The 12,072-nt window shown below is 42.1% G+C and overlaps 1 protein-coding gene across 1 annotated transcript in view; it reads left to right on the top strand.

Moving 5' to 3' along the window:
• BLTP3A (bridge-like lipid transfer protein family member 3A) overlaps nucleotides 1–12,072 on the top strand; it is a 95,515-nt gene extending 83,443 nt beyond the window's left edge. The window contains exons 15-21 of the mRNA XM_053603228.1: nucleotides 1,409–1,605; nucleotides 6,591–6,745; nucleotides 6,832–6,982; nucleotides 9,990–10,252; nucleotides 10,956–11,064; nucleotides 11,197–11,264; nucleotides 11,678–12,072. Coding sequence (XP_053459203.1) covers nucleotides 1,409–1,605; nucleotides 6,591–6,745; nucleotides 6,832–6,982; nucleotides 9,990–10,252; nucleotides 10,956–11,064; nucleotides 11,197–11,264; nucleotides 11,678–11,803 — 1,069 coding nt within the window. The 3' untranslated portion in view covers nucleotides 11,804–12,072. The remainder of the gene's footprint in view (nucleotides 1–1,408; nucleotides 1,606–6,590; nucleotides 6,746–6,831; nucleotides 6,983–9,989; nucleotides 10,253–10,955; nucleotides 11,065–11,196; nucleotides 11,265–11,677) is intronic.

Below are 12,072 nucleotides of genomic sequence, written 5' to 3'. Positions count from 1 at the left end.
GGCAGAGATTGCTTGGGCAGTTCTCCCACAGTGGCTCTCTGTGGCCCCCAGACGAACACTATCAGCTCCATCTGACTCAGTGGCTCAGTCTGGTACCCTAGACAATGCTTAAATTCCTCCACACACTCGCCTAAGTTCTCCCAAGGTAGTTCAACTGAGTGCCAAGTCCAAAAAAACCAAAACAGCTCACAGGTAAGGCCTTTCCAGTTTGTAATCTCAACTGCTGCTGTACTTAACAGCTGCCGGTGGGATTAGACTGAATGAACACACACAACCACTTGACAGTTTTCCACTGCTTTTGTCCTCCTCCTGGGGTCCAGAAGTCTCTCCCTGACTCCCTGTCCTCAAAGGGATGTTTATGGGCAGATCCCGCCAGCCAGAGATGCCTGGAGTCTTGTCTCCCCAGACTCACCGTGCCCAGTTACAAGGAAGCTGTTATTCGGCCACCATCTTGCTCCTCAGGTCAATTTCTTTATCTATAAAAAGGGAGGATAGGATTAAGAGGAAATTTATAGATTTGTTTATAGATTATAGATAGATTTGTTTTATAGAGAAGTGTTATACCAGTGGTTCTTCTCAAATCTTTATATATTTGTTTTCACTGTGTTGTGTCTTTGTAACAACTTCCATTGCTCTCCCAACAAAACCTATGCTTCATCTGCTCTGAGCTCCTTATTAATATCTTTTTGTTTCTGGCTATGTGCCTTTGTAATGCCGTTTCTTGCCCTTAGGATGCCCTCTTCTCTATTTCTTTCACAGTCCTTCAAGGACCACCTCACATGCCATCTCCTTCCATAGAGCTATTCTTGTTTTTTTTTTTTTTTTTGGTAGAGTCTCAGTGTACCGCCCTCGGGTAGAGTGCCGTGGTGTCACACGGCTCACAGCAACCTCTAACTCTTGGGCTTACGCGATTCTCTTGCCTCAGCCTCCCGAGCAGCTGGGACTACAGGCGCCCACCACAACGCCCAGCTACATAGAGCTATTCTTGATCTCCTTTCTTTTTTGATATTGGCTAGCATTTGGCCTTGCGCCTTGGTCCTTCTCTTGTTTTAAAAAGTGTAAACATTTTTGTATATGTACCTTGGAACATGTTGACTTATACGTAATGTTAAGTCCTTCAGAACAAGGGATGTTTTATTCATCAAATTATCCAGCCCCCCTCACACCTGCCTCATGCCTATTATGGTGTCTTTAATATAGAAACTATTAAGTAAATACTTACAGAATGAATGTAGGTGGCTTCAGGTACCGATCATTAGCACCTCTGCTGTAGTTAGCTGGTCTAGGTGATCTCAACAAGGTATATATTCACAGTAACTGTCTGAGCTTAAGGGGAATAGTATTGGAAGACTGGGTACAAATATGTCTGCAAAGCCACATTGGTATTTTTTTTTTTATTTTTAAACAGGGAGTTCATGGCCAAGACAGATGAGGGTGTGGTAGCCCCAGTGAGTGGAAGCGCTGCTCGACTCCGATTTTTCTCCATGAAGAGGACAATATCTCAACAGTCATTTGATGGTGTCTCATTGGATAGTGGTGGTCCCGAGGACCGGATTTCTGTGGACAGTGATGGCAGTGACAGCTTTGTGATGCTCCTGGAATCTGGTATGTGGGAGGAGAGCCAGGCACAGTTGCAGAAGTCTAGAAAGGGTTTTCTCTGCTGCCTGTATTCACCTTGGCAGGATTTTAGAGGTGCAGAGATTTGACAATATAGATGCTTTCATAATCGAAACAAAAAAAGAAAGAAGTTTTAGTGGATTGGTGGCTTTGGTTTTATCTCCATAGCCTCTAGACCAGTGATTTTCAACCAGAGTGCCTCGGCACACTTTAACTATTTTTTTTTGATCAACATAATTGATGTGTGCTGTGGAAGTTTTAAGGTTCAAGTGTGCTGTGAGATAAGAAAGGTTGAAAAACACTTCTCTAGATTATTGGTTAATACTTGTCCTTTATCAGAGGAAGAAATTCAAACCAAAGGAGAGAGTACTAGTCTTATAGCCATGTAAATACATCAGTGGGATTAGTTTCATTAGTTTCATGGTATCAGTGGTGCATGTTTCTTTTTTTGCCTATGTATTTTATTGTTGGAAAATAAGTAGGGTAATTAAATCAGTCAACTGTAAAGTTATACCAGTGGTTCTTTCAGCTTATTGAAATAGAAACCTTTTAAATGATCTCTTAAGAGTATCTAAAAAGAGAATTCAGTGGAGTTTTTTTTTTTTTGTAGAGACAGAGTCTAACTTTACTGCCCTCAGTAGAGTGCCGTGGCGTCACACGACTCACAGCAACCTCCAGCTCTTGGGCTTATGTGATTCTCTTGCCTCAGCCTCCCGAGCAGCTGGGACTACAGGCGCCCGCCACAACGTCTGGCTATTTTTTTGTTGTTGCAGTTTGGCTGGGGCTGGGTTTGAACCCACCACCCTGGGTATATGGGGCCGGCGCCCTACTCACTGAGCCACAGGCGCCTGCTCTGTTACCCAGGCTGGAATGCAGTGGTATGATCATAGCTCACTGTAAGCTTGATTTCCTGGGCTCCACTTATCTTTCCACCCCAGCCTACTAAGTAGCTAGTACTATAGGCATGTATTCCACCACATCCAGCTAATTTATTTTTTTGTAGAGATGGACTCACTAGGTTGTCCAGGCTGGTTTTAAAATCCTGGCTTTAACCAGTCTTCCTGAGTAGGCCTCCCATGTCTGGGATTAGAGGCATGAACCAGTGCATCTAGCCTTTTTTATTTATTTATTTATTTATTTATTTTGTAGAGACAGAGTCTTACTTTATGGCCCTTGGTAGAGTGCCGTGGCCTCACCCAGCTCACAGCAACCTCCAACTCCTGGGCCTAAGTGATTCTCTTGCCTCAGCCTCCCGAGTAGCTGGGACTACAGGCGCCCGCCACAACACCCGGCTATTTTTTGGTTGCAATTTGGCCGGGGCTGGGTTTGAACCCGCCACCCTCGGGATATGGGGCTGGCGCCCTACCGACTGAGCCACAGGCGCCGCCCGCCTTTTTATTTTTTTATTGACAAATTATAATTCTATATATTTATGTGGTACAGAGTGATGCTGTGATATTTGTATACAACGTAGAGGGTTTTTTTTGTTGTTGTTGTTTGTTTTTTTTTTGAGACAGAGTCTCACTTTGTTGCCCTCAGTAGAGGGCTGTGGTGTCATAGCTCACAGCAACCTCAAACTCTTGGGCTTAAGTGATTCTCTTGCCTCAGCCTCCTGAGTGGCTGGGACTACAGGTGCCTACTACAACGGCTGGCTATTTTTAGAGACACGGTCTCATTCTTGCTCAGGCTGGTCTCAAACCCACGAGCTCAGGCAATTCACCTGTCTTGGCTTCCTAGAGTGCTAGGATTACAGGTGTAAGCCACCACGCCTGGCCCAATGTGGAGTTATTTTTGAGCCAAACTTATAAACATATGCATCACCTCAAATACTTATCATTTATTCCTCTTAATGGAAGCATTGTACCCTTTGACCAACATCTCCATCTCCCTCCACCTTTTCTAGCCTCTGGTAACCACCATTCTGCTTTCTGCTTCTATGAGTTTGATTGTTTTAAATTCCACATGTAAGTTAGAACATGCAGTTTTTATCTTTCTGTGTCTGGCTTATTTCATGTAGCATAGTGTCCTCTGTGTTTATCCATGTGACAGGATTTCCCCTTTTCTTTGAGGCAGAGTGTCACTTGGTTGCTCTGGTAGAGTGCTGTTGTATCACAGCTCATGGCAATCTCAAACTCTTGGGCTTAAGTGATCCTCTTGGATATACTGATTTCAAATCCTTTGGATATATATCCTCAAGTGCATATAGGAACTGTTTTTAATTTTTTGAAGAACCTACATATAGTTTTCCATCATGGCTCTATTAATTTACATTCTTACCAACAGTGTAGTAGGTACTTTTTTTCCACATCTTTTTCAACATGTTATTATTATTATTTTTTCTGTTTAGCAGACCCGGACTGGGTTCAAACCCGCCACTCCCAGTGTACAGGGCCGGCACTCTAACCATTTAGCTATGGGCTCCCAGGCTTAACATGTTATTTTTCATCTTTTTTTTTGAGATAGAGCCTCTGTTGCCCTGGGGTTGTTGAGCTGTGGCATCATAGCTCACAACAACCTCAAACTCTTAGGCTTTAGTGACCCTCTTGTCTCAGCCTCTGGAATAGCTGGGACTACAGGTGACTGCCACATGCCTGGCTAGTTTTTCTTTCTTTCTTTCTTTTTTTTTTTTTTTGAGACAGAATCTCAGTTTGTTGCCCTGTGGTAGAATGCCATGGTGTCACATCTCACAGCAACCTCAAACTCTTGGCCTTAAGCAATTCTCTTGCCTCAGCCTCTCAAGTAGCTGGGACTACAGGCACCTGCCACAATACGCAGCTATTTTTTTTTGTTGTTGTTGCAGTTGTCATTGTTATTTAGCCCGGGCCGGGTTTGAACCCTCCAGCCTTGGTGTATGTGGTTGTAACCACTGTGCTACTGCGCCGAGCCAACTTTTTCTATTTTTAGTAGAAATGGGGTCTCACTCTTGCTCAGGCTGGTCTTGAACTTCTAAACTCAGGTGATTCACTCGCCTCGGCCTCCCAGAGTGCTAGGATTATAAGTATCAGCCATTGTACCTGGCCTCTTTCATTTTTTTTGATAATTGCCATTCTGACAAGTATGAGATAGTATCTTATTGATGTTATTTCGTGTGTGTTTGTTTTGAGACAAAGTCTTGCTCTGTTGCCAAGGCTGGAGTGCAATGGCATGATCATAGCCACTGCAGCCTCAAACTCCTGGGCTAAAGTGATCCTTTTGCCTCAGCTTTCCAAGTAGCTAAGACTATAGGCATGCAAAACCATGCTTGGCTAATTTCTCTATTTTTTTGTAGAGAGAGGTCTCACTATGTTGCTCAGGCTGGTCTTGAATTCCTGGCCTCAATTGAACCTCCTACCTTCGGCTCCCAAATACCAGGTTTATAGGCATGAAACATGGTATCTGGTCTGTTTTGTTATCATTGTAACTTCTTATGGAAAATTTCAAATATGTATATAAGTAGGCAGAATTAAATAATGAACTATCATATACTCATTACCTCTCTTCAACATTAAAAATTTGTGGTTCTTGTTTCATACACATTATTACCTGTTTCCTTTTATCCCATATTATTGTTATTTTAAAGCAATCCCCAAAGATGCCTTTTTTTTTTTTTTTTTTGAGACAGAGTCTAATTATGTTGCCCTCAGTAGTGTGCTGTGGCATCACAGCACACAGCAACCTCAAACTCTTGGGCTTAAGCCATTCTCTTGCCTCAGCCTCCCGATTAGCTGGGACTACCCTACAGGCGCCCGCCACAATGCCCGGCTATTTTTTGGTTGAAGTTGTTGTCATTGTTTACCAGGCCCAGGCTGGGCTTGAACCCTCCAGCCTCAGTGTATGTGGCCAGCACCCTACTCACTGAGCTACAGGCGCCGAGCCCAAAGATACCTTTTTGTCCATATATACTTTCAGTTATGTGTTGCTCTAAAATATAGACTTAATTTTTTTTTTTAAATTGTGGTAAAAGGCTTGGCGCCCGTAGCACAGTGGTTATGATGCCAGCCACATACACCAAGGCTGGTGGGTTCGAACCTGGCCTGGGCCAGCTAAACAACAATGACAACCACAACAACAACAATAACAACAAAATACATAAAAATAAATTGTGATAAAACATATATAAAAGTTACCGTTTTAACCATTTTTGAGTGTATGGTTCAGTGGCATTAAGTACATTCTCATTGGTGTACAGCCATTATCACTGTCTATCTCCAGGAGTTTTGTCATCTTGCAAAAGTGAAACTATACTTGCTAAATACTAACTCCCCATTCCCCATCCCTTCAGCCCCTTGCAACTACCATTCTATTTTCTGTCTATAAATTTGACTACTTTTGGTACTTCATATAAGGGGGAATCATACATTGTTCATTTGTGAACTCCACACTCCATTCAATGTAATATCCTCAAGGTTCTTCTGTGTTATAGCATGTATCAGAATCTCTTTCCTTATTATGGCAGAATACTGTTCTGTTCTTGGTATTTACCACATTGTGTTTATCCATTCATCCATTAGATGCTTGGGTTGTTTCCACTTACAGACTTTTAAAAATGTGACCAAATAGATGCTTGGGTTGTTCCCACTTATAGACTTAAAAATGTGACCAAATAACCATTAATTATCATGCTTTAAAAATTAATAGTAATTTCTTAAATTCATCAAATATCTAGATAGTTTTCAAATTTTCAGTTGTCTTATGAATGCCACATTTTATTTTTACAGTTGTCATTGTCGTTAGAGGTTGGGTTTGAACAGAATACAGTAGAAACTCTGTAAATTGACCTCCCCAGGGATTATAATAAGCTGATTAACATTCATAAAGGTGGTCAACATAAGGATGTAGGCCTACTATACTGATATATATGTACTATGTGGTATATGTCTGGTCTATGAAAATTAGGTGAACTTAAGGAGGTAGTCACTGTAGGGAAGTGGTCAATTATGGAGGTTCTACTATATTTTGAATTTTGAACTCTTCTGTCATCTTTTCTCATGCAGAGCCTGGTTCTGAATCTGTCCCACCAGGATCTCTTCCAAATGTCTTAGATGATGCTGTTGTTCCAGGGAGCCCTGTTGTGGATAATTATGGCCAAAGGTCACCAGAGGCCATCAGTTCTGTTTCACCCAGTGGAGAAGACTTTATCTTTCACCCGGTCAGCTGTTCTACTTTCCTTTTTGCAGATGGTAGGCTCTGACCTGGAAGCTTGGGGCTTAGAACTAAGAGAATCTCCTTTAATAGGTCTCAGTTCTGGTACTGAAGGTGAATGAGGTGTCTTTTGGGATTGAGGTACGTGGTGACGACCTGTCTGTAGCCTTACAAGCAGAGGAACTGACCCTGCAGCAGCTGGGCACCGTGGGACACTGGCAGTTTCTGCACGGACAGAGCCCAGGTAAGGATGATGGCTATTCCAGAGATCTGGTGGGATTTATGTACTGTGGCCATAGATTAACTTGTTCTTGTCATTATGTTCTAAGGGTAGTTGCTCTAGTGATATGCCTTTGGTCTTTTTCTCCGGCAGCCATTAGGCGGAGTAAAAACCTGATGTATACTCCTTTTTACAAAGAGCCTTCCAGAGCTCTTTCTGGGGCTTTGCATTCACTGTGCTATTTTCCATTTTTACTTCCTGGATAGCCCTTGAGCTTATATATCAGGATACTCTCCACTTCTTCATTTGTATGGCTGCTAGCATAAAATGCTATATGATCAGGGAGCTTCTTAACATTTAGATTAAATCCTTTGGTGTGAATTATCATTTCTACTTTAAAAAGATGTCTAGAAAAATATGGGTTTATGTTACATGCTTCGCTTAAAAATTATTAAAAAAAATTTTTTTTTTTTTTCACTGTCACCCCGGATAGAGTAGCTCACAACAGCTTCAGATTCTTGGTTTCAAGAGTTTGTCTAGCCTCAGCCTACAGAGGAGCTGGGATTTTAGGCGCCCACCACAATGCCTGGCTAGTTTTTTTTTTTTTTTTTTTCTATTTAAAAGTAGAGACAGGGTCTTGTTCTTGCTAAGGCTGGTCTCCAACTGAGCTCAGGTGATCCACCCCCTTGGCCTCCCAGAGTGTTAGGACAGGTATGAGCCACTGCATCCTGCCTATTTTTTAAAATATTGAGTAGATACTAAAGAATACTTATAAAATATATGTAAAGCATAAAATGATAATAGTATAGTGCACCCATGTACCCTCTACCTTTTAATAAATACAGCAGTATCATTACCTTTGATGTTTCTGGAAGTCCCTGTACTGAACTTTCCTGTCTCTCACTTGCGATAGGTAATCACTATACCGAATTTTGTATTTGTCATTCTCTTGCTTTACCTTGTAACTTTTCCATGTTTGCATATTATTTAGCTTTGCAGGTTTTTGAGTTTTTAAGTAGAATAATAATTTGCGTTGTTATTATTATTATTTTGAGACAGAGTCTTATTTTGTCACCTTCAGTAGAGTGCTGGGGTATCATAGCTCACAGCAACCTCAAACTCTTTTTTTTTTGTAGAGACAGAGTCTCACTTTATTGCTATCAGTAGAGTGCTGTGGTGTCACACAGCTCACAGCAACCTCCAACTCCTGGGCTTAGGTGATTCTCTTGCCTCAGCCTCCTGAGTAGCTGGGACTACAGGTGCCCGCCACAATGCCTGGCTACATTTTTGTTGCAGTTTGGCTGAGCAGGTTTGAACCTGCCACCCTCGGTATATGGGGCCGGTGCCCTACCCGCCGAGCCAGAGGCGCCACCCAGCAACCTCAAACTCTTGGGCTCAAGTGATTCTCTTGCCTCGGCTTCCCATGTAGCTGGAACTACAGGTGCCCACCACAATGTCTGGTTATTTTATTTATTTTTTTGTCCAGGGCTGGGTTTGAACCTGCCACCTCTGGCATATGGGGCCGGCGCCCTACTCCTTTGAGCCACAGGCACCGCCTTTGGTTATTTATTTATTTATTTTTTAAGAGATGGGATTTGGCTCTGGCTCAGGAGTTGCCCGAGCTCCTGCAGCCCACCCACCTCAGCCTCCCAGAGTGTTAGGAGTACCAGCATGAGCCATGGTACCCGGCCTGCATTATTTTTTGATTTGCTGCTTTCATATAACGTGATATTCATTAAATTCTTCTAGATTATTGAATTAGTTATTTAATTCATTCATTTTCACGATGAAATAATATTCTATTATATACATATACAATTTTTTGCTTTTTAAAAACAGCTTTATTTCATACTATTAGCATAGTACAGAACTGACTCATTTTAAGTCTACAGTTCGATAAGTTTTAATAAATTTATAGAGTTTTATAACTATTACCACAACACAATTTTAAAATATTTACATCACCCTTAAAATATGCCTTGTACCTATTTATTTTCTAAGTCTATTCTGAATAGACATTTAGGTTGCTTCCAGTTGTTTTGCTACTCCAAATAGGGTTGCTATGAACATCCTTGTACATGTCTCCTGGTATATATGTTCAAGAGTTTTTCCAGGGCTATAATCCTGAGGATATAATTTCTAGATCATTTGGGTAGGTACAGTTTCAACTTGACTAGATAATCCCAAGTTATTTTCCAAAATGACTGTATCAATTTGCAGTTCCATTAATATGTAAGTTATTCCATATTCTTGGATACACCTGAGATTGTTATTTTATTTTATAGAGAAAGTCTCACTCTGTCACCTTGGATAGAGTGCTGTAGTGTCATAGCTCACAGCAACCTCAAACTCTTGGGCTTGAACAATCCTCTTGCCTTAGCCTCATGAGTAGCTGGGACTACAGGCACCTGCTACTATCCATGGCTAGTTTACTTTTCTTCTATTTTTTTAGAAGGAATGGGGTCTTACTCTTGCTCAGGCTGGTCTCAAACTCCTAAGCTCAAGGAATCCACCCGCTTCGGGCTCCCAGAGTGCTAGGATTACAAGTGTAAGCCACCACTGCCCAGCCACTTGAGATTGTTTATATGGAGTTTTAGAGAGTTTAGCATAGATTCTGCTTGGCTTTTATCAGTGAGAGATGAGAAGATGAAGACTCGGAGAAAGGAAGAAACATTCAAATTTAGTGGTATTTAGGGTCCTATGTTTTAATGGGGTCTTTTTCTTGGACATTTCAGCCCAGTTTCTCAGATTTATAATAAGGCCAGCTTTTTTTGGCCCTTAAGCCTCTCTTAATACCTTGAGAAGCATTATAGCAAAGTAGCTAAGCCTATGAACTTTGCAGTTAGGCTACCAGAGTCCAGATCCTATCCTTGCTACTTATTGTGTTAGTTTGGGCAAGTTATTCTGTGACTCAGTTCATTTATCTATACGATGGGAGTGATGACAGTACTTTTGGCAGTGTTGTTATGAATATAAAAGATGTGTAAAGTGCTTCGCTGTTAATATGTTTTCCTTGTCTTTCTTCACAAAGTTACATGCTTTCAGGAATCTTCAACATTGAAGACTGGGCAGAACAGGCCAGCTGTGGGTCTTCGCTTTGAAGTGGGGCCTGGTGCTGCAGTTCATTCCCCCCTGGCCACACAAAATGGCTTCCTGCATTTCTTGCTTCGAGGCTGCAACCTCGAGTTGCTCACTTCGGTGCTCAATGGCCTGGGACCCTTCTTGGAGGATGAGGAGATCCCGGTGGTAGTCCCCATGCAGATTGAGCTCCTCAACTCCAGTATCACCCTAAAGGTAAAAGGAATTTTTGGTTTTTGTCCTGGATTTCGTCAAGCAAGGAATCAGTGACAGCTTTTAACCTCTTCCTTGGCCACTGTAAAATGTTGTGAGGACAAGACAGGAGGTGCATAGTATCAGTCTCTGTCAATGTTACAGTGATATATAAATATGTGTTCTTTCAGAAAAGCTAGCATTCAGGTGAGGAGACCTTGTCTCTAACCCTAACAGTGTCTTTTCTTTTTTTTTTTTTCTTTTGAGACAGAGTCACTTTGTTGGCCTCAGTAGACTGCCATGGCATAGCTCACAGCCACCTCAAACTCATGGGCTCAAGTGATCCTCTTTCCTCAGCCTCCCAAGTAGCTGAGAGTACAGGTGCCCACCACAATGCCTGGCTAGTTTTTAGAGACAGGGTCTTGCTCTTCCTCAGGCTGGTTTTGAACTCCTGAGCTCAGGCATCTGCCTTGGTCTCCCAAAGTGCTAAGATTACAGGTGCCAGCCACCACACCTGGCCCTCTGTCTTTGGCATACAGCCTTAACTTGTGTGAGCCTTCAGGTTATCTGATCCTCAGTTTTATTATCTCTAGAATGAGAGAAACTCAGTCATTCCTATTAGATCTTCCAAGGATGTATAGAGAAACAATGGTAGGAGCATGCATTATATTATCTAAATTGCTGTGAGCTGTTTAGGGGCATCATGTGTTTTCCGTATTTTGTGCAGGATGATATTCCCCCCATCTACCCAACATCTCCAGGCCCTATCCCCATCACTGTGGCCATGGAACATGTTGTACTGAAGCGGAGCGATGATGGCATATTCCACATAGGCGGTGAGTTGGGCTTATCAGCCTCCTGGCTCCTCTGTCTTTTTTATCCTGTAAGTGAATAGGTGGCTTCTATTATATGAACTATCTGGGAGTTGACAGCAGTTTGTTACTTAGAACCTTTACTTTTCCCCACAGCTGCTGCTCACAACAGGCCATCGGCTGAAGTATCTAAAAGTGAAAAGAGGCAGCCCCTCAAAGAACAGGTATTAATTTTGCCCACGGGAGAGGTTTTTGGACAGCAGGTGAGGTCATAACTGAATAGTATCTTCCCATAACCTTTACAGGCCATAATTGTGAAGCTGTTATAACCCAGAGTGCAGAAAAGGTTGCTTGTGCTATGTGCACATGGGCTCCTCTCACCTAGCAGCAGCTTTTAGAAATGCTGAAGATGTAAGTTAGGAGCTGGTGGTAAATGGTTGCTGATTATATACTATACTTGCTGAGGAACTCAAAAGGGAATTAGGCTCTTAGAAAGATATAGTTGAGTTCTTTTCATCATTAAGCTATACCTGTGAATTTTTCTGTTTGAATTCTTCCTCCTTGTTTCCTTTACTGGCTATTATTGCAAGGTGGTATTACCATGCTTATTAACTGTGAACTATTTATTGTTCCTCAGGTGAAAGAACTGCCTACCCTACAAAAAGAACTTATAGAAACTAAAAAAGCATTGGCTAGTGCCAACCAGGATAAAGAAAAACTTCTTCAGGAAATTAGGAAATATAACCCCCTCTTTGAGCTCTGATAGCAGTGGCTCAGCCTGTGCCAAGGAGAGAGATCACCAGCAAAAGCATCACCTGGGACAAAAGGCACCATCCAGTGATGAATAAGTCTGCTGTGGATGCCAGAGGAACTAAGGAGTGCTCAATTCATTCATGTGGTGTGCTTTCTATTAGCCGTTCTGTCTTGGATGGAGGACAGGGCAAAGCGTGACCACATCCCAGGAAATTAGGGCTTGCTTTGTGTTTGGTTTAATCATCATGTCTTGCCTATATAAAGCCTTTTGGCCCTCTT

The sequence above is a fragment of the Nycticebus coucang genome, chromosome 9, assembly GCF_027406575.1.
Source record: "Nycticebus coucang isolate mNycCou1 chromosome 9, mNycCou1.pri, whole genome shotgun sequence".
In the NCBI taxonomy this organism is placed as follows: Eukaryota; Metazoa; Chordata; class Mammalia; order Primates; family Lorisidae; genus Nycticebus; species Nycticebus coucang.
The sequence above is the reverse complement of the archived record's forward strand: the minus strand, read 5'-3'. Positions and strand labels throughout refer to the sequence as shown.